At 39.8% G+C, this 26,394-nt stretch overlaps 1 protein-coding gene across 3 annotated transcripts in view; it reads right to left on the reverse strand.

Moving 5' to 3' along the window:
* Positions 1-233: 233 nt before the first annotated feature.
* POLR1E (RNA polymerase I subunit E) overlaps positions 234-26,394 on the reverse strand; it is a 34,686-nt gene continuing 8,525 nt past the window's right edge. For 2 of the 3 annotated variants that reach the window (XM_077147668.1, XM_077147669.1), the window contains 8 exons: positions 23,711-23,769; positions 22,937-23,081; positions 20,963-21,070; positions 12,479-12,575; positions 4,314-4,447; positions 3,276-3,357; positions 1,991-2,122; positions 234-658 (listed from right to left, as the gene is read on the reverse strand). In XM_077147668.1, coding sequence (XP_077003783.1) covers positions 502-658; positions 1,991-2,122; positions 3,276-3,357; positions 4,314-4,447; positions 12,479-12,575; positions 20,963-21,070; positions 22,937-23,081; positions 23,711-23,769 — 914 coding nt within the window. In that variant the 3' untranslated portion in view covers positions 234-501. Of the gene's footprint in view, positions 659-1,990; positions 2,123-3,275; positions 3,358-4,313; positions 4,448-12,478; positions 12,576-20,962; positions 21,071-22,936; positions 23,082-23,710; positions 23,770-24,056; positions 25,051-26,394 lie in introns of those variants that run through there. The other variant, XM_077147670.1, reaches the window with a different exon arrangement.

Below are 26,394 nucleotides of genomic sequence, written 5' to 3' on the forward strand. Positions count from 1 at the left end.
GCTATTTCCTCTTCCAGCCCTACTAGGCTACATCCTCCCAACAAGTCCCTCCAGACCTACAAATGCACTTCACATTCCTCTTTTTTTTTTTTTTTTTTATTTATTTATTTATTTTTTTTTCACATTCCTCTTTATGACCTTCATCTGTTAGGTCTGGCCCAGGTTCAGCCTGGTGAAATGTTTTAACTGAGTTCCCCAAGCCCCATCCTCTCAAATCCACACGTGAGCCAACATGAGCAAAACATGTCATTTATAATCACAGCCACACCAGTGCAGGGAGGAAATCCGACCTGGTGGTCACTTTATAGTTCTGCTTACGACAGACACAACTGGGAAAAAAAAAAAAGGAAAAAACAAAGACAGGAACAACTGAGATCCTAGGTGCTGGCTTCATAGGCACACCAAAGTAAAGCATCATTTTTCCTTTCTTTTCAAAAATAAAAATGGAAATGAAGCAGAGGATACCACATGGGGAAAATGCTCTGTGTGAAAAGCACACATCTAGGTAATTCTCCTCCGCTTTGACTGGTCTGCAGTCTGGGCTGAAGGCAGTGGGATGGACAGAGTGCCCAGTTTGTGATCCTCTTCCATGTCGGGTGCCACTACCACTCTTCTTTTAGATATCTTCAGCCTCAATGCTTTCGCTATCTCAATTATCCTAAGGAAGAAACAAACAAAACAAATGAAGAGACACCCCTCGACATGACTGCTCAGTGAGGTTCAGCAAGAGAGAGTGCTCCAGACAGCAATGGCAGAGCAGGCAAGAGGGGCTGTCAGAAGCAGAGCCCCTACAGAGAGGCAGACACGGTCCCCTGGAGCCATCACACGGACATTTTCATTTTAATGTGCTCCCATTAGACACTAAATATGTAGGTGATAGAAAATCAGGTTATCTAAATCACTATTTAATAACTTTCTTTACCGTCTCTAGCCAAGCACTTTTAGAATTTTGCTAGAGTTTACATTATCAAGTATCTGTTCTCTTTTGTTTTTTAACCTGTTGTTCTCTTTCATTTTTCAACCTCACTGCCTGTGAGAACACCATTTGTGGACAGCCCTCAGAATAACCATTCCAAGGACTGCTACAGCATCCAGACAAGGGTGTTTTTATAGGCTCTCTTGGAAATCCATCAGCATTCTTGCAGGTCTGGTGCCCCTAAACCACTGACAAGGACCAACTGACCCCACAGTTCAGAATCCTGGGAAGTTCTGCTCCTTACACAGTCTGAATCCCTTCTAACACAGCTAGAAGGGGCCTTACAGGACAACTCTGCCAACTTTCCCAAACCAGGTATGGAAGCCCAAACATGCCAGAAAGGGTTTCATCTTGCCTTTTAACACTTCCCCTGGCAGTCTCTTCCATCTGGCTCTGAGAAAGTCCTTTTTGCTAAGCTAAAGGTGGGTTTTCTTACAACTTACACGCATGGGTTCTACCTCTCAGGACCACATACCTCTCCCAGTGACAACAATTCAGAGAATGGAGGCCATTAGGTTACAAAGAAACAGTATGCTCAGGGAAGATTTATTCTGAAGCCCAACTATTCCCCATCTTGGTTGTGTGACCTTGGGAAACTCATTCACTTCTCTGAACTGTTGATTTTTCAATTGATTTTTTAAGGAAATCAATGAGAAAATATGATAGAATTTAATTCCATGCCTAGCCCAGAGAAGGTAATCAGTAATGTCTGGGTGCTCATTCATTCAATCATTCATTCACTGAAAACTGTCCTCTGGTCCCAAGTCTTTTCCATATTAAATGCACCCAGTTCCCTGCACGGTGCCTTGTGCTCTCCACTGGTACTAGAAATACATTATACTAAGTAACCACTCTACACAAAACAAATAGAGATATTTTTGCACATTACCCAAACAAGCTCCTTAAGGTGTATGAACAAATAAATGCAAAGCCACGGAGATTAGCACAAAGACCAAATCATGGTTTAGGAATGACAAGGCATCCTACAGGAAGCTTTTTATTCTGTGTGCTCACCTTTTCTCACTGAGCTTCAAGTCCCTCTGTAACATTGTCAGGTCAATCTGGAAGTCATTTATGTGCAAGGCAAGTATGATTACATAGGCTGTGATCTTTGCCTTCATTGAATCTGAAATTAAGTTCCGTAAACTGCAAAATCAATAGTAGTATAAGAGAAACAAAATTAAACACTAAGATAACTCTCCAAAAACAAAATAAAAACATCCAAACTTGACGCGGTATACATGCATGCCTTCCCATCTTGGGGAAAGAAAAGGGAATTCACCTTTACACACAACAGAGCAGTAAGCCAATCCCAGTGTCCCCGTCTAAGAGTGACACAGAAAGCTGTGCCTGTACTTCTTCCAGGCACAATTAGTTTCTACCTGGTGAGGACCTTCTAGGTCTCTGTCCCTGCCTGCCCAGCAGGGCTGCTTTTGAAAACAGTTATCCTAAATTCAGCTGCTGCTGAGTCTTCGAAGCACACTCTGGAGTAAGAAGCACAAACCAAGCAAACAGCAGGAAGCAGGCCAAAAGGTGCCACTTGGGGTTCTTCCCCCGAAGTCATCACATTAGCCTGTTCCTTTCTGTAACTCTACCTTACCAGAGAACACTAAGGAGTGGGTAAGGTGAAGGACTTCACAGAGCCTTTAATATTCCCCGAATATATTTTATCTCTCTCCAAGGGTGTGATGGTTAGATTCATGTGTCAACTTGACCAGGTAATGGTGTCCACCTATTGGATCAAGCAAGCACTGTCCTATCTGTTACTGTGAGGACATTTCATAGGCTTAAATCATGAGCATGCTGGTTGCATCCATGGCTGATTACATCTGCAGTCAGCTAAGGGGAGTGTCTTCTGCAATGAGTGACACTTAATCTAATCAGCTGAAAGCTTTTAAGGAGAATTTAGAAGAGAGAACCTCCCTCTCTGCATCAGACAGCCTGCCTCTCCTGGGGAGTTCATTGAGGACTTTCACTGGAGCTACCAGCTCACCGCCTGCCCTACAGATCTTTCATTCCGATGGTTGCGTGAGACACTTTTATAAATCTCATATTTACAGAAATGTCCTGTTGGTTCTGTTTCCCTGAGAACCCTAACTAATACAAAGGGTGATATAATATATAGTGTTTCCCAAACTAACTTGACCCCAGAGCCCCTGCCCAAATAGCAGTAATCTCTTCTGCACTGTATCTCTGTGAATATGGGTCAGGCACCTAGCCCATCCTCCCCAATCTCACACCTATCCCCGACAAGCTTTCTCATTCACAGGCAGAAACTACGGAAATCAAGCCCCCTGACCTGCCATTGTTGTAAGCCAAGCAGGTAAAGTGCTTCAGGAGTTTGGTGCTGATGATGTGTGGAACACCAGGTCCCAGGGCATCTACAACACAAAATTGAGATGGACTAAGATTGATTATTTTCTTTTAAACCCCTCAGGCCACACCTCCTCCTTGAGCTGGTGGAAGAAACCAACATCTGGGCCACTGTTATGAACAGAAACGTGGTTAGAGAAGCAGGAGCCCATGAAATAGAGTGGCCACCTTAAAATGAAAAGATGCTCAGTTGTACTTCAGCCTGCAGACCATACATACACAAGGGCTGTATGTGACTGTGTGGGGATAAGAAAGAAAAACAAACTTAAATGAGGTCTAAAGAACAGAATTAATAAGATGTTAGAAAGCAAAATAGGTTGTGGAGAATGCCTAGGGGAGAGTGAGAGTGGGAGGGGAGACTGCAATGTGAAAACAATGCAAATAATGAAAATGGACTCCTGGGTCCCCAGTTACAGAAACAATGATCAAGATCTGTCTTGTGCCTAAAACCACAGATATCTCCTGCTAGGTTTCCAACTTTGGATGGATGAGAATGCATGAATGCCATCCCTGGCCCTATCCATAGGTGAAACTGACTCCTCACTCCCTTAGTCAGAAATAAGCTGACAACAACACAAACCTGCCACAAGCCTTTATGAGCAACGTCAAATTTTTTCTCCCTATGTAAGTGATATTTGTTCTAACAAGTCCTTTAAATTTTGCTTTTGATTTGACCTGGATACTATAGTTTCCCTAATGCAGAATAGAAGTAGTGAATCTTAGCTCTGGAACGGCCCTGACCAATCAAACAATCCAACCTGTCTCCATTTTCCAAATGAGGAAATGGAAACCCAGAAAGAAGAAAGGGCCTGGCAAGTCCTCTTGGCAGGTCCCTAGTACCAATAGGAGTCTCACTGTTCACAGTTAAAAACAAACACTTGTACAGACAAACCCCTTTGTGGTCTAAGAACTGGACAGATAATGGACAAGAAATAACTAGAATAAAGATTTATCATGGGCTTACTTTTCCGCTTAATCACTTTCTGAGCTCGAAATTTGATGAGGGTGTCCAGAAACCATATGCATCGGGCCTGGTGATCTCGGCTCTCCTCATTTGATGGCAAAGATTTCAGTGCTTCTATGACAAAGGAGCAGTGGCTAAAACAAGGAAGAGAAAGAGAGAAAGATGTCAAGGTAAGAAGGACTACTGGAAACCATTCACCCCCTCACAATGGAACAGCAGATACTTTACACACCTGAGACAGTGTGGCGTTCCTGAAGGGCCACCACACTCATCACTTATAACAGGTGCATGCTTCAGTGCAGGGGGTGGAAAAGAGCTATTCAGTGAATATTTTTAGGCTTAAGTGTGTCATATGTCTCTGTTACCAAATTCCAAAAACTGCACAAAAGCAGCCATCGGCAATATGTAAATAAATGAGTATGGTTGTGTTGCAATAAAACTTTAATTACAGGCAGCAGGCCAGACTTGGCACATGGGCTGTAATTTGCCTACCCTTGATTTAGTGGTCTCAAACACAAGCACTGGAGTCAGAATTCCCCTTTCTGACATTTACTAGCTTGGGCAAATTTCTTTACATCCAAATATAGAAAGTGGATTAGAGGTTACAAGGGAATTAGGGAAGGAGAGAAAGGGGAGCTTTTGAATGGTGGGTATAGTGTTTAGAAAGAAAAACTAACTATAAGCTTTTTTTTTTAAGTTTCTTTACATTTCTGGGCCTTGATTTCTTCACCTATAAACTTCACCTATATACTTAATATTTTAAGTATATTTCCTCTTAGGGGATTTTTGTGGATTAAAAAGAACAATGCAAATAAAAGGTTTTAAAAAGCACACAATGAGAGTTCAATCAATGACAGCTATTACTATTATCAGTACTAACAGATTAAAAAAAAAAGACTCCTTTAAGATAAGTTTGTAGTGGTCCCATTTTAAAGGCAGAGGAAAAGACATACAGAAAGTCATGACAAAGCTCAGGGCCTCAGTTCTCCAGACTTTCAGGCCAGAGTTCATTCCCTGCACTTCCCCCTGCTCCCAATCATATTATTATATCATATTAAGATAATTAAGAATCAATCATGGGCTCTTTTTTAGGGCATGAACCTTTGGAACCAAAAATGCATTTTCCAAGGCTTTGGATTTCAATGACCAATAGTATTTCAAAACAAAGATGGGGGTAACCAACCTAGGGCTGCTAAGTTTTTATTTTCTTAAGATATTACTAACAGAAAATAATCAAAAGCAAAAAACCCACCATCAGCATAAAAGGAAAAAAATAAAAAAAGGGGACAATCTCTGAATAATGACAGTACTTGAAATTTAACTTCAAAAAAACCCACCTAGACTTCCTGGAAGATGGCGGCTTAGTAAGACGCGCGGATCTTAGTTTCTTCTCCAGGACACCTACTAGGGGAGTAGAAACGATACAGAAAGCGCCCAAAGCCACAACAGAGATAAAAAAGACAGCGTACCCCATCCTGGAACGGCTGGCTGGCTGAGAGAAGCAGCTCGGGTGAGATCGCCGAGGCGCGCGGGCCTTACCGGGCGGGGTGGCAAGCGGCCGGAGTTACTCCCTTCCCCCTTCCCGGGCCGGCTGGGAGAATTGGAGAGGCGGTCCCCTGAAACAAAGACGGCTGGCGCCCACACCACGCGCAGCCCCCGGACCAACTGAGAGAATTGGATCGGAAACCCCCAGGCCGCGGAGAACGGTGACGGGTGGGGGAGGCCCCTTCCAAACCCGTGACTCCCGGGGAACGTGCACTCTCTCGGGCGGGCCGCTGCCGCTGGCGCCCTCCCGCCACGCTTGTTGCCCAGGGCCGACTAGGAAATTCGGACGGGCTCTTTCCCTGGCTGCGGCAACCAGCAACCCTCCCTGCGTTCGGACCCCGGGCCGGCTCAGGCCGTTTCGGCTAGCGAACCCTCAGGACGGCGAGAGTTTTCCAAAGTTTAAGGTCCCACAGCACCTTTTACTGGTGGGACCCGCAGACAAACGGGTGCCACGAGCGCCACCTGCTGGGCAGGATAAGAAAAACAGAACCCAGAGATTTCACAGAAAAATATTACAACCTTGCTGGGTCCAACCCCAAGAGAAATCTGAATAAATGCCCAGACGCCAGCAGCAGAAGATAACTGTCCACGCTCAAAAGATTGAGAATATGGCTCAGTCAAAGGAACAAACCAATAGCTCAAATGAGACACAAGAGCTGAGACAACTAATGCTGAATATACAAACAGAAATGGAAAACCTCTTCAAAAATGAAATCGATAAATTGAGGGAGGACATGAAGAGGACATGGGCTGAACATAAAGAAGAAATAGAAAAACTGAAAAAACAAATCACAGAACTTATGGAAGTGAAGGATAAAGTAGCAAACATAGAAAAAATAATGGATAGCTACAATGATAGATTTAAAGAGACAGAAGATAGAATTAGTGATTTGGAGGATGGAACATCTGAATTCCAAAAAGAAACAGAAACTATAGGGAAAAGAATGGAAAAATTTGAACAGGGTATCAGGGAACTCAAGGACAATATGAACCGCACAAATATACGTGTTGTGGGTGTCCCAGAAGGAGAAGAGAAGGGAAAAGGAGGAGAAAAACTAATGGAAGAAATTATCACTGAAAATTTCCCAACTCTTATGAAAGACCTAAAATTACAGATCCAAGAAGTGCAGCGCACCCCAAAGAGATTAGACCCAAATAGGCGTTCTCCAAGACACTTACTAGTTAGAATGTCAGAGGTCAAAGAGAAAGAGAAGATCTTGAAAGCAGCAAGAGAAAAACAATCCATTACATACAAGGGAAACCCAATAAGATTTTGTGTAGATTTCTCAGCAGAAACCATGGAAGCTAGAAGACAGTGGGATGATATATTTAAAATACTAAAAGAGAAAAACTGCCAACCAAGACTCCTATATCCAGCAAAATTATCCTTCAAAAATGAGGGAGAAATTAAAACATTCTCAGACAAAAAGTCACTGAAAGAATTTGTGACCAAGAGACCAGCTCTGCAAGAAATACTAAAGGGAGCACTAGAGTCAGATACAAAAAGACAGAAGAGAGAGATATGGAAAAGAGTGTAGAAAGAAGGAAAATCAGATATGATATATATAATACAAAAGGCAAAATGGTAGAGGAAAATATTATCCAAACAGTAATAACACTAAATGTCAATGGACTGAATTCCCCAATCAAAAGACATAGATTGGCAGAATGGATTAAAAAACAGGATCCTTCGATATGCTGTCTACAGGAAACACATCTTAGACCCAAAGATAAACATAGGTTGAAAGTGAAAGGTTGGGAAAAGATATTTCATGCAAATAACAACCAGAAAAGAGCAGGAGTGGCTATACTAATATCCAACAAATTAGACTTCAAATGTAAAACAGTTAAAAGAGACAAAGAAGGACACTATATACTAATAAAAGGAACAATTAAACAAGAAGACATAACAATCATAAATATTTACGCACCGAATCAGAATGCCCCAAAATACGTGAGGAATATACTGCAAACACTGAAAAGGGAAATAGACTCATATACCATAATAGTTGGAGACTTCAACTCACCACTCTCATCAAGGGACAGAACATCTAGACAGAGGATCAACAAAGAAATAGAGAATCTGAATATTACTATAAATGAACTAGACTTAATAGACATTTATAGGACATTACATCCCACAACAGCAGGATACACCTTTTTCTCAAGTGCTCATGGATCATTCTCAAAGATAGACCATATGCTGGGTCACAAAGCAAGTCTCAACAAATTTAAAAAGATTGAAATCTTACACAACACTTTCTCGGACCATAAAGGAATGATGTTGGAAATCAATAATAGGCAGAGTGCCAGAAAATTCACAAATACGTGGAGGCTCAACAACACACTCCTAAACAACGACTGGGTCAAAGAAGAAATTGCAAGAGAAATTAGCAAATACCTCGAGGCGAATGAAAATGAAAACACAACATATCAAAACTTATGGGACGCAGCAAAGGCAGTGCTAAGAGGGAAATTTATTGCTCTAAATGCCTATATCAGAAAAGAAGAAAAGGCAAAAATTCAGGAATTAACTATCCATTTGGAAGAACTGGAGAAAGAACAGCAAGCTAACCCCAAAGCAAGCAAAAGGAAAGAAATAACAAAGATTAGAGCACAAATAAATGAAATTGAAAACATGAAAACAATAGAGAAAATCAATAAGGCCAGAAGTTGGTTCTATGAGAAAATCAATAAGATTGATGGGCCCTTAGCAAGATTGACAAAAAGAAGAAGAGAGAGGATGCAAATAAATAAGATCAGAAATGGAAGAGGAGACATAACTACTGACCTCACAGAAATAAAGGAGGTAATAACAGGATACTATGAACAACTTTACGCTAATAAATACAACAATTTAGAGGAAATGGACGGGTTCCTGGAAAGACATGAACAACCAACTTTGACTCAAGAAGACATAGATGACCTCAACAAACCAATCACAAGTAAAGAAATTGAATTAGTCATTCAAAAGCTTCCTAAAAAGAAAAGTCCAGGACCAGATGGCTTCACATGTGAATTCTACCAAACGTTCCAGAAAGAATTAGTACCAATTCTCTTCAAACTCTTCAAAAAAATCGAAGTGGAGGGAAAGCTACCTAATTCATTCTATGAAGCCAACATCACCCTCATACCAAAACCAGGCAAAGATATTACAAAAAAAGAAAACTACAGACCAATCTCTCTAATGAATACAGATGCAAAAATCGTCAATAAAATTCTAGCAAATCGTATCCAACAGCACATTAAAAGAATTATACATCATGACCAAGTAGGATTCATCCCAGGTATGCAAGGATGGTTCAACATAAGAAAATCAATTAATGTAATACACCATATCAACAAATCAAAGCAGAAAAATCACATGATCATCTCAATTGATGCAGAGAAGGCATTTGACAAGATTCAACATCCTTTCCTGTTGAAAACACTTCAAAAGATAGGAATACAAGGGAACTTCCTTAAAATGATAGAGGGAATATATGAAAAACCCACAGCTAATATCATCCTTAATGGGGAAAAATTGAAAACTTTCCCCCTAAGATCAGGAACAAGACAAGGATGTCCACTATCACCACTATTATTCAACATTGTGTTGGAGGTTCTAGCCAGAGCAATTAGACAAGAAAAAGAAATACAAGGCATCAAAATTGGAAAGGAAGAAGTAAAACTATCACTGTTTGCAGACGATATGATACTATACGTCGAAAACCCGGAAAAATCCACAACAAAACTACTAGAGCTAATAAATGAGTACAGCAAAGTAGCAGGTTACAAGATCAACATTCAAAAATCTGTAGCATTTCTATACACTAGTAATGAACAAGCTGAGGGGGAAATCAAGAAACGAATCCCATTTACAATTGCAACTAAAAGAATAAAATACCTAGGAATAAATTTAACTAAAGAGACAAAAAACCTATATAAAGAAAACTACAAAAAACTGCTAAAAGAAATCACAGAAGACCTAAATAGATGGAAGGGCATACCGTGTTCATGGATTGGAAGACTAAATATAGTTAAGATGTCAATCCTACCTAAATTGATTTACAGATTCAATGCAATACCAATCAAAATCCCAACAACTTATTTTTCAGAAATAGAAAAACCAATAAGCAAATTTATCTGGAAGGGCAGGGTGCCCCGAATTGCTAAAAACATCTTGAGGAAAAAAAACGAAGCTGGAGGTCTCGCGCTGCCTGACTTTAAGGCATATTATGAAGCCACAGTGGTCAAAACAGCATGGTATTGGCATAAAGATAGATATATCGACCAATGGAATCGAATAGAGTGCTCAGATATAGACCCTCTCATCTATGGACATTTGATCTTTGATAAGGCAGTCAAGCCAACTCACCTGGGACAGAGCAGTCTCTTCAATAAATGGTGCCTAGAGAACTGGATATCCATATGCAAAAGAATGAAAGAAGACCCATCTCTCACACCCTATACAAAAGTTAACTCAAAATGGATCAAAGATCTAAACATTAGGTCTAAGACCATAAAACAGTTAGAGGAAAATGTTGGGAGATATCTTATGGATCTTACAACTGGAGGCGGTTTTATGGACCTTAAACCTAAAGCAAGAGCACTGAAGAAGGAAATAAATAAATGGGAACTCCTCAAAATTAAACACTTTTGCGCATCAAAGAACTTCATCAAGAAAGTAGAAAGACAGCCTTCACAATGGGAGACAATATTTGGAAATGATATATCAGATAAAGGTCTAGTATCCAGAATTTATAAAGAGATTGTTCATCTCAACAACAAAAAGACAGCCAACCCAATTACAAAATGGGAAAAAGACTTGAACAGACACCTCTCAGAAGAGGAAATACAGATGGCCAAGAGGCACATGAAGAGATGCTCAATGTCCCTGGCCATTAGAGAAATGCAAATCAAAACCACAATGAGATATCATCTCACACCCACCAGAATGGCCATTATCAACAAAACAGAAAATGACAAGTGCTGGAGAGGATGCGGAGAAAGAGGCACACTTATCCACTGTTGGTGGGAATGTCAAAGGGTGCAACCACTGTGGAAGGCAGTTTGGCGGTTCCTCAAAAAGCTGAATATAGAACTGCCATACGACCCAGCAATACCATTGCTAGGTATCTACTCAAAGGACTTAAGGGCAAAGACACAAACGGACATTTGCACACCAATGTTTATAGCAGCATTATTTACAATTGCAAAGAGATGGAAACAGCCAAAATCTCCATCAACAGAAGAGTGGCTAAACAAACTGTGGTATATACATACGATGGAATATTATGCAGCTTTAAGACAAGATAAACTTATGAACCATGTAATAACATGGATGGACCTAGAGAATATTATGCTGAGTGAATCCAGCCAAAAACTAAAGGACAAATACTGTATGGTCCCACTGATGTGAACGGACATTCGAGAATAAACTTGAAATATGTCATTGGTAACAGAGTTCAGCAGGAGTTAGAAACAGGGTAAGACAATGGGTAATTGAAGCTGAAGGGATACAGACTGTGCAACAGGACTAGATACAAAAACTCAAAAATGGACAGCACAATAATACCTAATTGTAAAGTAATCATGTTAAAACACTGAATGAAGCTGCATCTGAGCTATAGGTTTTTGTTTTGTTTTGTGTTGTTTTGTTTTGATTTTACTATTATTACTTTTATTTTTTTTCTCTATATTAACATTCTATATCTTTTTCGGTTATGTTGCTAGTTCTTCTAAACCAATGCAAATGTACTAAGAAAGGATGATCATGCATCTATGTGATGATGTTAAGAATTAATGATTGCATGTGTAGAATGGTCTATGATCTCTAAATGTTGGGTTAATTTCTTTTTTTCCGTTAATTAAAAAAAAAAAAAAAAGAAGGGATAATTGGAGATGAAGGGATACAGACTGTACAACGGGACTGGATATAAAAACTCAGAAATGGACAGCACAATACTACCCAATTGTAATGCAATTATGTTAAAACACTGAATGAAGCTGCATGTGAGGTATAGGTTTTTTGTTTTTGTTTTTTTTGTTTTTTTTCTTTCTATTATTGTTTTAATTCTTATTCTGTTGTCTTTTTATTTCTTTTTCTAAATCGATGCAAATGTACTAAGAAATGATGAATATGCAACTATGTGATGTTATTAAGAATTACTGATTGTACATGTAGATTGGAATGATTTCTAATTGTTTTGTTAATTCTTTTTTTAATTAATAAAAAAAAAAAAGCAAAAAAAAAAAAAAAAAAAAAAAAAAAAAAAAAAAAACCCACCTAGCCCATCAGAGGGAAACCATCTCCTCAGCTGGCACCAGTTCCCAGGCCAGCTTCTGGGCTCCACTAGGAACAATCAGTGTCAGCACAACACTGGAGACATATGCCAGGTCTCACGCTCAGCCGGACTACAACACCTTACCACCCTTCTGTCCAGGTCCAGAGGCCAACTCTGTCTCCTGAATACCACCTATAACCTTGGGACTCAGGCCCCAAGGCCCAAATACTCAATGCTGTCAACTGCTGACAGACCTGCTCCTGTCTGCCTGACACCCGAAGGACGCACTGCAGGTCTGACTGCTGCTGTGTCCCGACACCATTCTCCCAGATTCCACTGCCCACGTGGGGGTACCTGTGCTCGTCAATCATCTTCAGTATGTCTTCTGACTTGACACTCCTGAAAGTTTCAGATGGGCTCTGAAGAGCTTCGTACTCCGCGGGGGAAAGAACTCGTTGCAGTCAAGAACACATAATCCGACCAAAATGGAAATAATCAACTAGTGCTTCCCACATCCCCTTAGCCGTTTTCCAGTTTTGCTTTGCTTTTTCCTTTTTTTACATATAGCCAACTATTTGCTGTAGAGGTTGTCCTGTTCCTCAGGCAGGGAATTCTACTTCCTTACATTTACAGTTCAAAGAGCTTTCATATTCATTCCCTCATTTGAGCGTCAGGGTAACTCATTAAGGAGGCAAGACAGGAATTTCTAGCATCATTTTTTTCAGTTCAGAAATCGGAGGATTTAGAGAGGTTAAGATGCTGGCCCAAGGGAAGCAGTTGGCAAATGGCAGAGCTTAGTCAGGTCAGGGACCTCCAGCCCTTAGGACTGCACGGGCCTAGGCAGCTCCTGGGAAGCAGCTCTGTAGGGACCCCATTAACTCTGCATGAATATGCTTTTAGGAAATTCCAAGCCCTGGTAAGCAGGTATTAAGTTCTTCAATACTCTTTTTTGTTTGTTTGTTTGCATGGCAGGCACCGGGAATCAATAATCTTTTGAATACTGTCTTCTTAGTCCATCCTAACTGCCATTTCTTCGGGCAGAAAGAGATAACATTTAAGAACAAAAAGTGCTGTTCTTTGTTCAGCACTTGGTTTAGCTGATGGGAACAGCTCTGACCCAGGAATCCACACATCTGGTCCTAGTCCTTGGCCTGTCACTAATCTTTAATCCCTGGAGCAAGATACTTCTCCTCAAACTCAGCTCCTCATCAGTTACAGGGGCTACAACAGGAGTGGGGCGCCTCAGCGCCATCTGCCATGGAAGCTTTGAATGACCAGCAGAAACTGGCAGAAACACGTTTCGCAAAACTCCAGAAAAGAGTGAAAGGACAGGACTATACTAACAGGGCGGGTGCCAAATCAAGAAAAAGGCTACTTAAAAGCAGTAGGGTCTTGTGGCACCCTGACTGGTGCCCCCCACTCCCCTCACCAGCTGAGTGTGGAGCTGGCCCATGTTCCCAGTGTGAAGTCCTGGTCCTGGGGGCAGAATAACCCTCCCGCACGTTCTGAGAGCTTGTGTGTCAGGCCCAGATGGCCTGGTGATGGCCTGAAAGTCACAATGTCCCAGAACTCACCCTGCATGGGGAGGGGGCTCATAGAGCTCTCCCACAGCCACGCTGCCTTACACAAGGATTTACTGGCTATAGGATATACAGTGCAGTGCCTAGGACCATGAAGAAATTGTTTCCTAGGGAAGAGGGAAAATTTGTATCCATAAAACAGGGGAATTCCAAGAGCCACATGCACAAGCTCAAGACAAGATGCATGTGTAAAGGGAATTAGTGAGGCTCCTACACTTGGCTGTGAGCTATTCTTTGAATTCAGTGTATGGATAAGCCCTGTAGGAGAGCACTTGCACAGATCAATCTGCAAACTAGGATGTTTTCTTTTTTTTACTTTCTTCCCCCTCTTTTTTTTTTATGATTACATCTTTTTTTATTAATTTATTATTTTTATTTTTGATACATAACCACATACAAACCAACATTCTTATCATACGATCATTCCGTCCTTGTTATATAATCAATAGCTCACACTATCATCACATAGTTGTATGAAAAAGCAATAAAAAGAAAACAGAAAAAAAATTCATACATACCATACCTCTTACCCCTCCCCTTCACCGATCACCAGCATTGCAAGCTACTAAATTTGTTTTAACATTTGTTCCTATTATTTATTTATTTTTAATCTATATGTTTTACTTCTCTGTCGATAAGGTAGACAAAAGGAGCATCAGACACAAGGCTCTCACAACCACACAGTCACACTAAGACAGCCATATCATCATACAATCATCCTGAAGAAACATGGCCACCGGAGCACAGCTCCACATTTTCAGGCAGTTCCCTCCAGCCTCTCTGTTATGCCTTAACTGAAAAGGTGATGTCTATTTAATGTGTAAGAATAACCTCCAGGATAACCTCTCAACTCTGATTGGAATCTCTCAGCCATTGATACTTTATTTAGTCTCATTTCACTCTTCCTCCTTTTGGTCAAGATTTTCTCAATCCCTTGATGCTAATTCTAGGACACCCCTGGGAGTCATGTCCCATATAGACAGGGGGAGGGCAGTGGGTTTGCTTGCTGTGTCGGCTGAGAGAGAGAGGCCATATCTGAGCAACAGAAGAGGTTCTCTTGGGGGTGACTCTTAGGCCTAATTTTAAGTAGGTTTAGCCTATCCTTTGTGGGGATAAGTCTCAGAGTATTATACTCTGAAGTCTCAGAGTATAAATTCCACCAATAACACATTAAAATATCAATGAGTTCCAGCTCATTCTAGGATTTCTGTCCCACACTGCCAGGAAGGTCCACACCCTTGGGAGTCATGTCCCATATAGACAGGGGGAGGGCAGTGGGTTTGCTTGCTGTGTCGGCTGAGAGAGAGAGGCCATATCTGAGCAACAGAAGAGGTTCTCTTGGGGGTGACTCTTAGGCCTAATTTTAAGTAGGTTTAGCCTATCCTTTGTGGGGATAAGTTTCATATGAACAAACCCCAAGATTGGAGGCTCAACTTATTGCTTTGGCTGTGTCCCCACTGCCTGCCTCTTTTTTTTTATTAGCTCCTGCCATTCAAGAAAAGCTCTGTCCTAACACTAGCTGAATGTTCTTAAGGAACAGAAGTCTCAGAGTATAAATTCCACCAATAACACATTAAAATATCAATTTCAACAAAAGATTATAAAACATACAAAGCAACAGGAAGTGATGGCCCAGGCAAAGAAGATTAAAGCATTAGAAACCATCAATGAGGAGGACTAGAATTGGGACATACCAGTCATATCCAAGACGCTCAACAAACCCCAAACAGTAAAATCCCAAATAGAAACATGCCTCAACATTTTAAAATCAAACTGTCAAATGCCAAAGAGAAAGAGAATTCTGAAAACTGCAAGAGAGAAACAACATGTCACGTACAAGGGAGCCTCAATAAGATTAAATGCTGATTTCTCATTGGAAACCATGGAAACCAGTGGGATGACATATTTAAAATGCTGAGAGGAAAAAAAACTGTCAATCAAAAATTCTCTATCAGACCAAACTGTCTTTCAAAAAGGGGAGAAAAAATAAGACATTCTCAGACAAACAAAAGCTGAGGAACTTCATACCACTAGACAGGTTCTACAGCTAAAGAGACTTCTACAGGTGAAAGAAAAAGACAGCAGATTGAAGCTGCCTGAAGAAATAAATATCTCCACTGATGGTAATGACAGGGGTTGACGTAAAAACCAGCACCACTGTACTCCGGATTCCTAACTCCATTTTTTACTTCCTACAAGTTCTAAAAAGCAGATGCATAAAACGTTATGAAAAATCAGTGGTTTGGCACTCATAACGTATAAAAGTAATTTGTGACAAGAACTACATAAAGGTAGGAGGATGGAGGGAAATAGTAATATAATTTGTACATATTATTGAAGTCAAATTTAAGCCCCATGGTAACTACAAAGGAAATAATCATAGAGACAGATTAGAATATTTCCAGGAGTAGGGAGACAGGTGGAATGGGGAGTAAATGCATAATGTTTGAAGCAACAGGAACATTTTAGGAATGGAAGGTGGTAAAGGTGATGCATCATTATGAATACGATTAATCCCACTGAATGATGTGTTTGGGAATGATTTGATAGTAAAGTTTATGTTGCATATATGTTCCCACATACTGAAAATAAGAAAAAGAACATCAGAATGATAATTAAACTCAGTACATATCCTGTACAGGATTTAACCAGGGAGGAGAAAGGCTCCAAGGGGCATTATGGGGGCATGTGAAAACACTGGAACACAGACTATAAGCTTTACACCAATGTCATATTTCTCAAACTTGATACCTGCACGTAAAGTGGCTACATGTGAATATCCCCGTCCTTAGGAAAGGGAAAAGGCAGCAACAAGTGTTCAAGGAGAATGATGCAGACAACCTACACGAAAGTGTTTAGAAAATGGATTAATAGAAAGATAGATAGATAGATGGATAGATAGAATGATAGGGCAAATGTGGCAAAATAAGAAAATTGTTGAATCTGGGTATCTGGTGAGGGGTAAGTTAGAGTTCTCTGTATGAAGTTTGTATTATTTTTGTAACTGTCCTGTATATTTGAAGTATTTCAAACAAAAGTTAAAAAAAAAAAAGGGATAAGACATAAATTCATAGACAGATGAGACATTACAGGTTACCAACGGAAGAGGGGGATGACGGAAAGGGGGATGTGCTGGTTTCAAAATATCATGTACCCTGGAAAATTCATGTCTTAATCCTGATTCAATTCTTTTTTTGGGGGGAGGGGGGTGCGGCAGTCATTTCTTTTAATCCCGAATCAATACTGTAGGTTGGAAACTTTTGATTAGATTTTTTCCACAGAGATGTGGCACACCCAATTTTGGATGTGACCTTTTGATTAAATGGAGATGTGACTCCACCCATTCAAGGTGGGTCCTGATTAGTTTAAAAGAGGAAACAAAATGTGAGAATGATAGAGGGAGGCGGCCTGGGGGCACAAATGAAATCAGAAGGAAAGATATACAATAAAGACTGAGATGGTATAATCTAGGAATGCCTAGGGTGTATAATGATAGTGACTAAAAGTACAAATTTAAAAATGTTTTGCATGAGGAAGAACAAAGGAATGTCAATAATGCAGGGTGTTGGAAATAGATGGTAATTTTAAAACTTTAACTTATGTGTGAGACTAAAGCAAAAAATATTTATTTGGTACAAAATTTATGTTTTGATTATTGCATTTCCTCATATAACTTAAGTGGACAGCTTAATTGAACACCATGAATACATGGAACCTTGAGTTGGGCATAAGATTTTGTAGGTTTGTCCAGAGTGATGCCTCAATAAATCCCAGAAGGATTTGAACAGTGAATAAAAAAATATTTGCAAAGTCCCTTTGAGGGAATGGTGAGAAAGGGGGAAAACTCAACTTCCCCAAGTGGAGAATTCCTGATATTCTCACAAGCAGTGGGAACAACCAAAGCAATGGGCTGAGCCCCAAATCTTGGGGTTTGTTCATATGAAACTTAACCCCACAAAGGGTGAGCTAAACCTACTAAAAATTAGGCCTTAGAGTCACCCCCAAGAGAACGTCTTTTGTTGCTCAGATGTGGCCTCTCTCTCTCAGCCAACACAACAAGCAAACTCACTGCCCTCCCCCTCTCTATGTGGGACATGACTCCCAAGGGGTGTGGACCTTCCTGGCAACGTGGGACAGAAATCCTAGAATGAGCTGGGACTCAGCACCAAGGGATTGAGAAAACCTTCTCAACCGAAACGGGAAGAGAGAAATCAGACAAAATAAAGTGTCAATGGCTGAGAGATTCCAAACAGAGTTGAGAGGTTATTCTGGAGGTTATTCTTATCCATTAAATAGACATCACCTTTTCAGTTAAGGCGTAAGAGAGAGGCTGGAGGGAACTGCCTGAAAATGTAGAGCTGTGTTCCAGTAGCCATGGTTCTTCAAGATGATTGTATAATGATATAGCTTTCACAGTGTGACCGTGTGATTGTCAAAACCTTGTGTCTGATGCTCCTTTTATCTACCTTATCAACAGATGAGTAAAACATATGGATAAAAATAAATAATAGGGGGAACAAATGTTAAAATAAATTTAGATTGAAATGCTAGTGATCAATGAAAAGGAGGGGTAAAGGGTATGGTATGTATGAATTTTTTGTTGTTGTCTTTTTATTTCTTTTTCTGAATTGATGCAAATGTTCTAAGAAATGATCATGATGATGAATATACAACTATGTGATTAAAAAGGAAGTTCATATTGTATTTTGATTAGTTTCATTAATAAAAATTTAAAAAATAAATAAATAAAGAGGAAACATTTTGAAGAGTTAGAAATGAAAGAAATGTTGGTTGAGCCAATAGAAACTTCAGAGCAGAGGTGACATAGATGTTGACATTTGAAGAACACAGACTCGGATGTTTGGTGATGCTTGGAGCCCAGTAGACATTGCCATGAGATGTTAAGCAAGGCAGAACTTGGAGAAAGCCAAGGGAAATCAAGAGATGAAAGCCAGCCCTGGAGAAGCAAAGTGAGGAGCCCCTACAGGAAGAGAGGCTGAAAGCAGTGAAGCCCAGGAGCAAGGTACCAGCAGATGCCAGCCACGTGACTTCCCAGATGACAGAGGTGTTTCTGACCCAATGGCCTTCCATGAATTAAGGTGTCTTTCCCTGGATGCCTTAGTTTGAACAATTTTATAGGCTTAGAACTGTAAACCTGTAACTTATTAAATTCCCGTTTTTGTTCCAGTTCTCGTATATCGCATTCCAGCAGCTTGCAAACTAACAAAGGGAAATTACTATTTAATGGGTGGAGAGTTTCTGTTCAAGATGATGAAAATGTTTGGGTAACAGATGGTGGTTATGGTAGCACAATATTGTAACTGTAATTAATACCATTGAATTGTTCACTTAAAAGTGGTAAAAATAAGAAATTTTTGGTTGTGTGTGTTACTACAATAAAAATTTTTTTTAAATAAGGCATTTATCCAACAAGTACATGAAAAGATGCTTGACATCATTAGTCATCAAAGACATGCAAATCAGAACTATAATGAGATGCAACTTCACACGCATGAGGATGGCTGCAATAAAAAAGACAATAACAAGTGTTGGTGAGGATGTGGGGAAAATGGAACCCTTAAACATTGTTGAAGGGAATGCAAAATGGTGCAGTTGCTTTTGAAAACACTCTGGAAGTTCATCAAAAGGTTATACATAAACTTATCATATGATGCAGCAATTCCACCCCTAGCTATATGAAATGAAGACAAATATCCACATAAACTTGTTCATGAAGGTTCACAGCAGCATTATCCATAATAGCCATAAAGTAAAAACAACCCAAATATGGAACAGATGAATGGATAAATAAAATTTGGTAGATCCATACAATGGAATATTATTCAGCCATAAAAAGAATTGAAGTTCTGATACGTGCTACAAAATGCTAAATGAGAGAAGCCAGTCGCAAAGAACCACATATTTTGCAATTCCATTTCTATGAAATGTACAGAACAGGTAAATACAAACAGCGAGAAAGTAGATTAGTGGTTGCCAGGAACTAGAAGTGGTGGCATGAAATAGGGAATGACAGTTAATGGGTACAAAATTCCTTTTGGGGGAAAGAAAATACTCTGATGTTAGACTGTGGTGATGGTTGCACAACTCTATGAAAATATTAAAAAACAATTCAATTCTATATAAGAACTGGGAGAATTGTATGGTATGTGAATATCTCAATAAGACTGTCAAAAGAATGCAAAGAAAAGGGTAAGGGAAGAGGAATCGCGCCTTCCTGAGCTCATCAAGGGAGACCAAACAGAAGAATTTTGTAAAAGTGATTTGCAAACTATAAATATCATGCAGAAGGAATTATTATTACTGGTGCAATTGCTATCATGGGTAAAGATTGTGAAGTAGCTAAGTTTAAAGTGAATTTAAAACTGTCCTTATAAACATGATTAGATGTATCATAAGATGTATCATAAAATAAGGATTATAATTAATCTGAAAAACCATGATTAGATGTATCACAAAATGAGAATTATGATTAGTCTGGTTAATCTGATTCTGTTCACCTGAGATCATAAAAGGAAAACTGTCCTTAAACATAATACAAAGAGGATGCTGAGACTCTCCTATTCCGACAGTCAGGAAAGGAGAAAGGAGTAGATTGTCACAAGAATAGTATTTGAATGAAAACAAAACAAAACAAAACAAGATCTTAGTAACATGCACTGGAGGAACTCTGCTCTTTTGATGACTCTGGGACAATTTTTTCCTTTCTCAGTGGACAGGCTGTTAACCGCAAAACAAGTGAACAAGTTAACTACTGTGAAGTGAACAAACTGCAAAGTGAGCAGCTAGCTATCAAATGTCTGAAGAGTTCTGCCTTCTCTTCCTTATCACAAAGCCACTGCAGGCATTTTGCCCCTGCATAAGCTCCTCAAGAAATGAAACTCTAAGATCCAATCCCTCCTTTTACAGATTCAGTCTGCCCTAGACTTTGGGCACTGGCAGACTGGAAAGTCACACTCTTGAGTGTTCATGGAGCCCACAGGTCTGCCCACAGGAGCTGCGGGCGCTAGGCATTTTGCTGAAGAACGGGTCTGAATCCCAGGGGCTGAGAGGCTGGTGCTGGAACAGGTCCCTCAGCTAGTGAGGAAGCCTAGAGGACCTCCCAGCAATAGTGCTAGGACAAGTGCAAAAGTTTCAAAGTAGCCTTTGTGAATGACATGGGACTATGCACACTCTCAGAGAGCTAGGCTGTGCCATTCACTTGGGGAATAAGACAACTTTTTTACCACAAAAAGGATACGATCTTCAAATTTATAAACGTCTTCAGGCCTGGCTGCATCAGCATAGCAGGGAGGGAGATAGACGGAGTTATCTTGCGAGTCATCGTGGATGGCGTCACTGACCAGAGCTTTCAATTAAGGGAAGAATCAGTGTCAGTATCTCCCTGTTTACCTTCAGGTTCCCCAACACTCCTCACAACCTGTGCGCCCAAGACTACAATCAGCCTAGAAACCATCAGTCTGAATGTTTCTGCCAAGCTGACCCAGCCTCCCCATCAGGCTGACTGCTTCCAGAACTACCATATTCACCCATGAAATAAACACTAACCATGCACCGGAGAAGGTGAATACAGCATGGTTCCCCCTTAAGTAACTTGTGGTATATGGAGAGACAGATGGGCTCACAAATATTTACAGTACAATATGAGAAAAGCTAAAAATGAGGGCTATTCAAAGCAACCTTTAATGGCTTAACTTCAAGGAAATTTTTCCACATCTAGTGGGAGTGGGAAAAAACATTATAACTACCCCTATGAGAACAGCCCTATGAGCACTAAGTATGCATACAGACAAGGACGGAGAGAGAGAGGAAAATTACAACAGTTGGTCTGGGAGAATGATGGGAATATGGATAATTTAGTTTTCTTTTTAAATGTCCTTCAATAACTGAGAATAAACTTAAAAATTTCTAAAATCTACTTAGAGATGTAAGTGTGTCTTTGAAATAAATGAAGAGACCTACTTCTATGTTCTTTGGATGGGAAAAGATAATATCGTAAAGATATTGACACTTTCATTATTAATCCCAATTGGATTTTGAGGAAACGTAACAAAATTTCTTAAGATCATCTGGAAGAAAAAAGCATTCTAAAATAGCCAATACATTTGCGAAACGCAGGGATAAATAGGGATAAATAGGGATGACAGATTTGCCCTGTGAGACAATAAACAAGATGAAAAGGCTACTAGATTATAACCAAAAAAGCCTGGTGCTGCTACAAGAATGACCAACCAGAACAATGAACCAGAACACTACTGAGTGGTTTCAGATTGCACTAAAATGATAAAGATGACTTTTAAATTGTCTTTTTTAAAAGGTAAGGATGGAGTTGGGGACAGCTGGCTAAATCATTTGAAAAATTTTAAATTAGACCTCTATCTCCTATCATATGCCAAAAAAATTTCATTGTGCTACAATTTAAATGTAAAAACTAAAATTATGAAAGTATTAAAAGAAAACAAAGGAAAATATTTACATAATCATAGGATCTGGATTTTCTAAAAATTACTAAAATTTCATTCTTAATAGAAAAACTGTCCTTATATATGATGGTATGGTAGCCCATGACAAACTCTGGTGTCTCTCCTGTAACTACTTGTTGAAGAGTGCTTTGAAAACTACTGCTTTTTCCTTTCTTTGCTTTCTACATATGTTATTTTATACAATAAAAAAACTTAAAAACAAAACTGCTCCTATATAAACTCTCTTATGTTCTTATAATGCATTTTAACAATAAATACATTTTTAAAAGGTACAATTAGACAGTCAAGATGCCTAGGAATTTAGGGCCAGAAATACATTCTAAAACAGCTCCTGCACTGTCCACTGACCCCAAAGCAAAATACCTGCTCTAGTGGTTCAATCATCATTACATCAAGTGGTTTTTCCCCAAAGCCTCCCGGAAACGCACAGAGAACTGAGGCCTCTTGTGCCCACACCTGTGCCCTGTGGGTGGTCATCCTGCTACCAGGAACACAGCAGGCCTGTATCCATTCACATGGGTCTCCTGAACTTGACTCTCTGCTTGCTGAGGGTAGTGCCATGGCTGATGCTTATTACTCTAAAGTACGGTTGCAAGAAAGTCCTTAGTGAGAGGAAGGAAGGAATCCAGCCACTAGCTTCCAGCATTGCCATCTGTCAGGTGAGCAAAAGATCTCGGAGAAACAGTAATCTCTTTATGAAATGATGCTTATCCCAAGTTCCAACTGCTTACCAGTCACACCCTTTGAGTCAATGATATTCTCTGCAGCTTTAGCTACTGCAAGATTCAAAGATTCACTGCCAACTTTGTTCATTCTTCTGGAGTTCAGAGCTCGCTTCTGTTTGGTGGTGCCAAAGGCTTCGATGCAAGAATCCATCTGTGAAAGCACAAATTTGGTTACTGGGGGCATTAATAGCATCTTCATCTGTAAAACGAAAAGATTTTACTAGAATTAAGGTTGGTAAATCTGTGGTGCACTCCTCTCCCATCCTATACCCATAACAGGCATTGTCAATAGACCACATCACCCTTCTCCAAGTTAAAGGCAGCCTTACACCCCTTCTTAACACAACATTCTAGGCAGCATTGCAAAGTCATTCAATTTGCCACCTGGGGATGAAAGTAACCTCTGAAAAAATACTTTTACATTGAAAATCATAAGGTTTCCTTTGTTTTAATGTGAACATTTCTAGGCTAAAACCAATTACTTTCTGAAACCTGGAAACAAATCCTAAAAACAAGTGCTAAGCTATACCTCTATCAGCCCAGAGAACTGGTTCTAAACACTGGCACACAGCCACATACAGCTGCCCCAGGTGGGAGCAGGACCAGTCTGGCAGGCCAAGGAGGCCTCTGCAGATAAAACCATCCCAAGAACCATAGACTAAATGAGCTGGGAGCAACCAGCAAGACCCCTGAGTTCCATCAACTCATTTTGCTGATAGAGAAACCCAAGGCCTAGAAGGAACTTGCTTAAGGTCACAATCTTAGTTCTGTCACACTTACCTTTTCTCTGAAAGTTTTGGTTTGATTCTCTGATACAAGTTCACTCTCTATTGATTCATCTACAAAAAAAAAAACAAAGGGGAAAAAGCAAAATAAAAACTGTAAGGCCTACAAATAGAAAGAGTATTTAATATTTATTTGCATAACAACTAATCTAAGAAAAACACTTCTTTATTACAGAATTTCCCAGAGTTTAACACAGTAGTGTGTATTGTGAATATGTAGTTTTAGAATACAGTTAGAAAATTTAGAGAATAAATTAAGAAGGCAACTGAAGGGATCACCTGATGATCACCTTGCTCATTCTACAAACTAGGAAAATGAGCCCTCCAGATGAAATTAATGCCCAAAGTTATGGGGAGTGGCAGAGATAAGATTAGAAACCAAGTCCTCAATTCTTTCCAGTACAGTTTTGCCCTCCTTTTAAAAGAGTTAAAAACTATCATGAATGTGAGGTTTGTATCATTTACATGAAGATCCCTAGCCTATCACAAAATATCCATATAAGGAGCAATGTACTACAATGAACAGTGTAAGTACAAGCTTTGGAGTGACCACACTTCATTCCCAGCTCTTATTAGCAGTATTTTTCCACCAAAGTCATTTATCTTTTGTGCCTCAGTTTTACCACCTGTGAAAAATGGAAAACTAGTACCAATCTCATACTTGTTCAAAGAATTAAGTGATGTAGTATATTAAAAGTGCTTAGAACAGTGCCTACAACCTAATAAGGGCCCAATAAATGTTGGCCATATATATACTAGCTAGAATGAATGAATATTTACGAAATGTTTTACATATTAAAACAAACTTTCGTTTAATCAACGAATTAACAATTTCCCTTATTTCCTTGGAATTTAGAAGAGCTTTTGGAGGACAATTTACATGTAGTTACATTTGTTTGCAGAGCAGGGAATTCTTAAAGTCTATGAATCCTAGGAATTCACAGATGGGCTCTGTGGTAGTTAGATTCAGTTGTCAACTTGGCCAGGTGAAGGCACCTAGTTCTGCTGCTGTGGACATGAGCCAATGGTACGTGAATGTCATCTGTTGCTGATTACATCTGCAGTCAGCTAGGAGGCGTGCCTGCTGCAAGGAATGATGTTTGACTTAATTGACTGGTGCTTAAATGAGAGAGCAAAACATAGCACAGCCCAAGCAGCTCAGCATTCCTCATCTCAGCACTTGCAGCTCAGCCCAGCCCTTCGGAGGTGCAGAAAGGAATCATCCTGGGGAAAGTTGTTGGAACCCAGAGGCCTGGAGAGAAGGCCAGCAGAGACCACCCTGTGCCTTCCCACGTAAGAAAGAACCTCAGTTGAAAGTCAGCTGCCTTTCCTCTGAAGAACTAACAAAATAAGTCCCCATTTATTAAAAGCCAATCTGTCTCTGGTGTGTTGCATTCTGGCAGCTAGCAAACTAGAACAGATTTCGAGACTCAATTCCTTTAAAATTTTATGCATTGGGATGCACAGGTGGTTCAGTGGTAGAATGCTCGCCTTTATGTGGAAGACACGGGTTCGATTCCCAGACCATGCACCTCCCCCCCCAAAAATAAAAAGATTATATGCAAAATCTCATGTGCTTTTATATTTCTGGGAAGTAGATCCAGATAATTATTAGATTCTCCAAAGGAGTGGAACCACTTCTTTGAGGGAATAAATCAGAACTAAGCGTCACAATGATTCTAACAATCTTTCCTTATCTAGCATACCCCACCCCCACCCCACGTGGTTCTTACAAATTTCTGTGACCCTTCAGGACTGGACCTACCTGAAAACAGCATCACTAAGGACTCAAGTTTTGAGATGAGGGAAATAAAAGCCCCTTGAATCTGATCTATTATTCATCATTTCTGAAGAGATCACACTCTAGTCCTAAGCATTCCTAAGATGCCAAAGCAGGGAAGCAATGCAACTTTTTCCACTAGATTAAGGGGAAAATAGATTTCCTCCCATAGCAAACAGTGTCAAGATTTTTCATTAAAATGAAAGTTACTGTATAAGCTATAAGCAACTTCCATCACCTACCAGAGATTCTGAAACTGTCCACCCTAACTGAAACAGTTAAGAATTAAGAAAGGAAGGGGGAGAGAGAAATGAGGCAAAACAAAGTATCAATGGCTGAGAGATTATAGAGTCGAGAGGTTATCCTGGAGGTTATTCTTATGCATTATATAGATATCACCTTTTTAGTTAGGGTATAATGGAGAGGCTGGAGGGAACTACCTGAAAATGTGGAGCTGTGTTCCAGTAGCCATGTTTCTTGATGATGACGGTATAATGATACAGCTTTCACAATGTGACTGTGTGATTGTGAAAACCTTGTGTCTGATGCTCCTTTTATCCACCTTACAGACAACTGAGTAAAACATATGTATTAAAAATAAATACATAGGGGCAACAAACGTTAAAACAAATTTAGTAGATTAAAATGCTAGTGATCAATGAAAGGGAGGGGTAAGGGGTATGGTATGAATAAATTTTTCTTTTTTCTATTTCTTTTTCTGAATTGATGCAAATGTTCCAAGAAATGTGATGATATTGTGAGTTACTGATTACATATCAAGAATGGAATGATCATATGGTAAGAATGTTTGTGTTTGTATGTTGTTATGTTTAATAAATAAATAAACAAAAGGTAAAGAGACAGCCAACTCAATGAGAGAAAATATTTGGAAACCATGT

This window comes from Tamandua tetradactyla, chromosome 2, assembly GCF_023851605.1.
Source record: "Tamandua tetradactyla isolate mTamTet1 chromosome 2, mTamTet1.pri, whole genome shotgun sequence".
Lineage (NCBI taxonomy): Eukaryota > Metazoa > Chordata > Mammalia > Pilosa > Myrmecophagidae > Tamandua > Tamandua tetradactyla.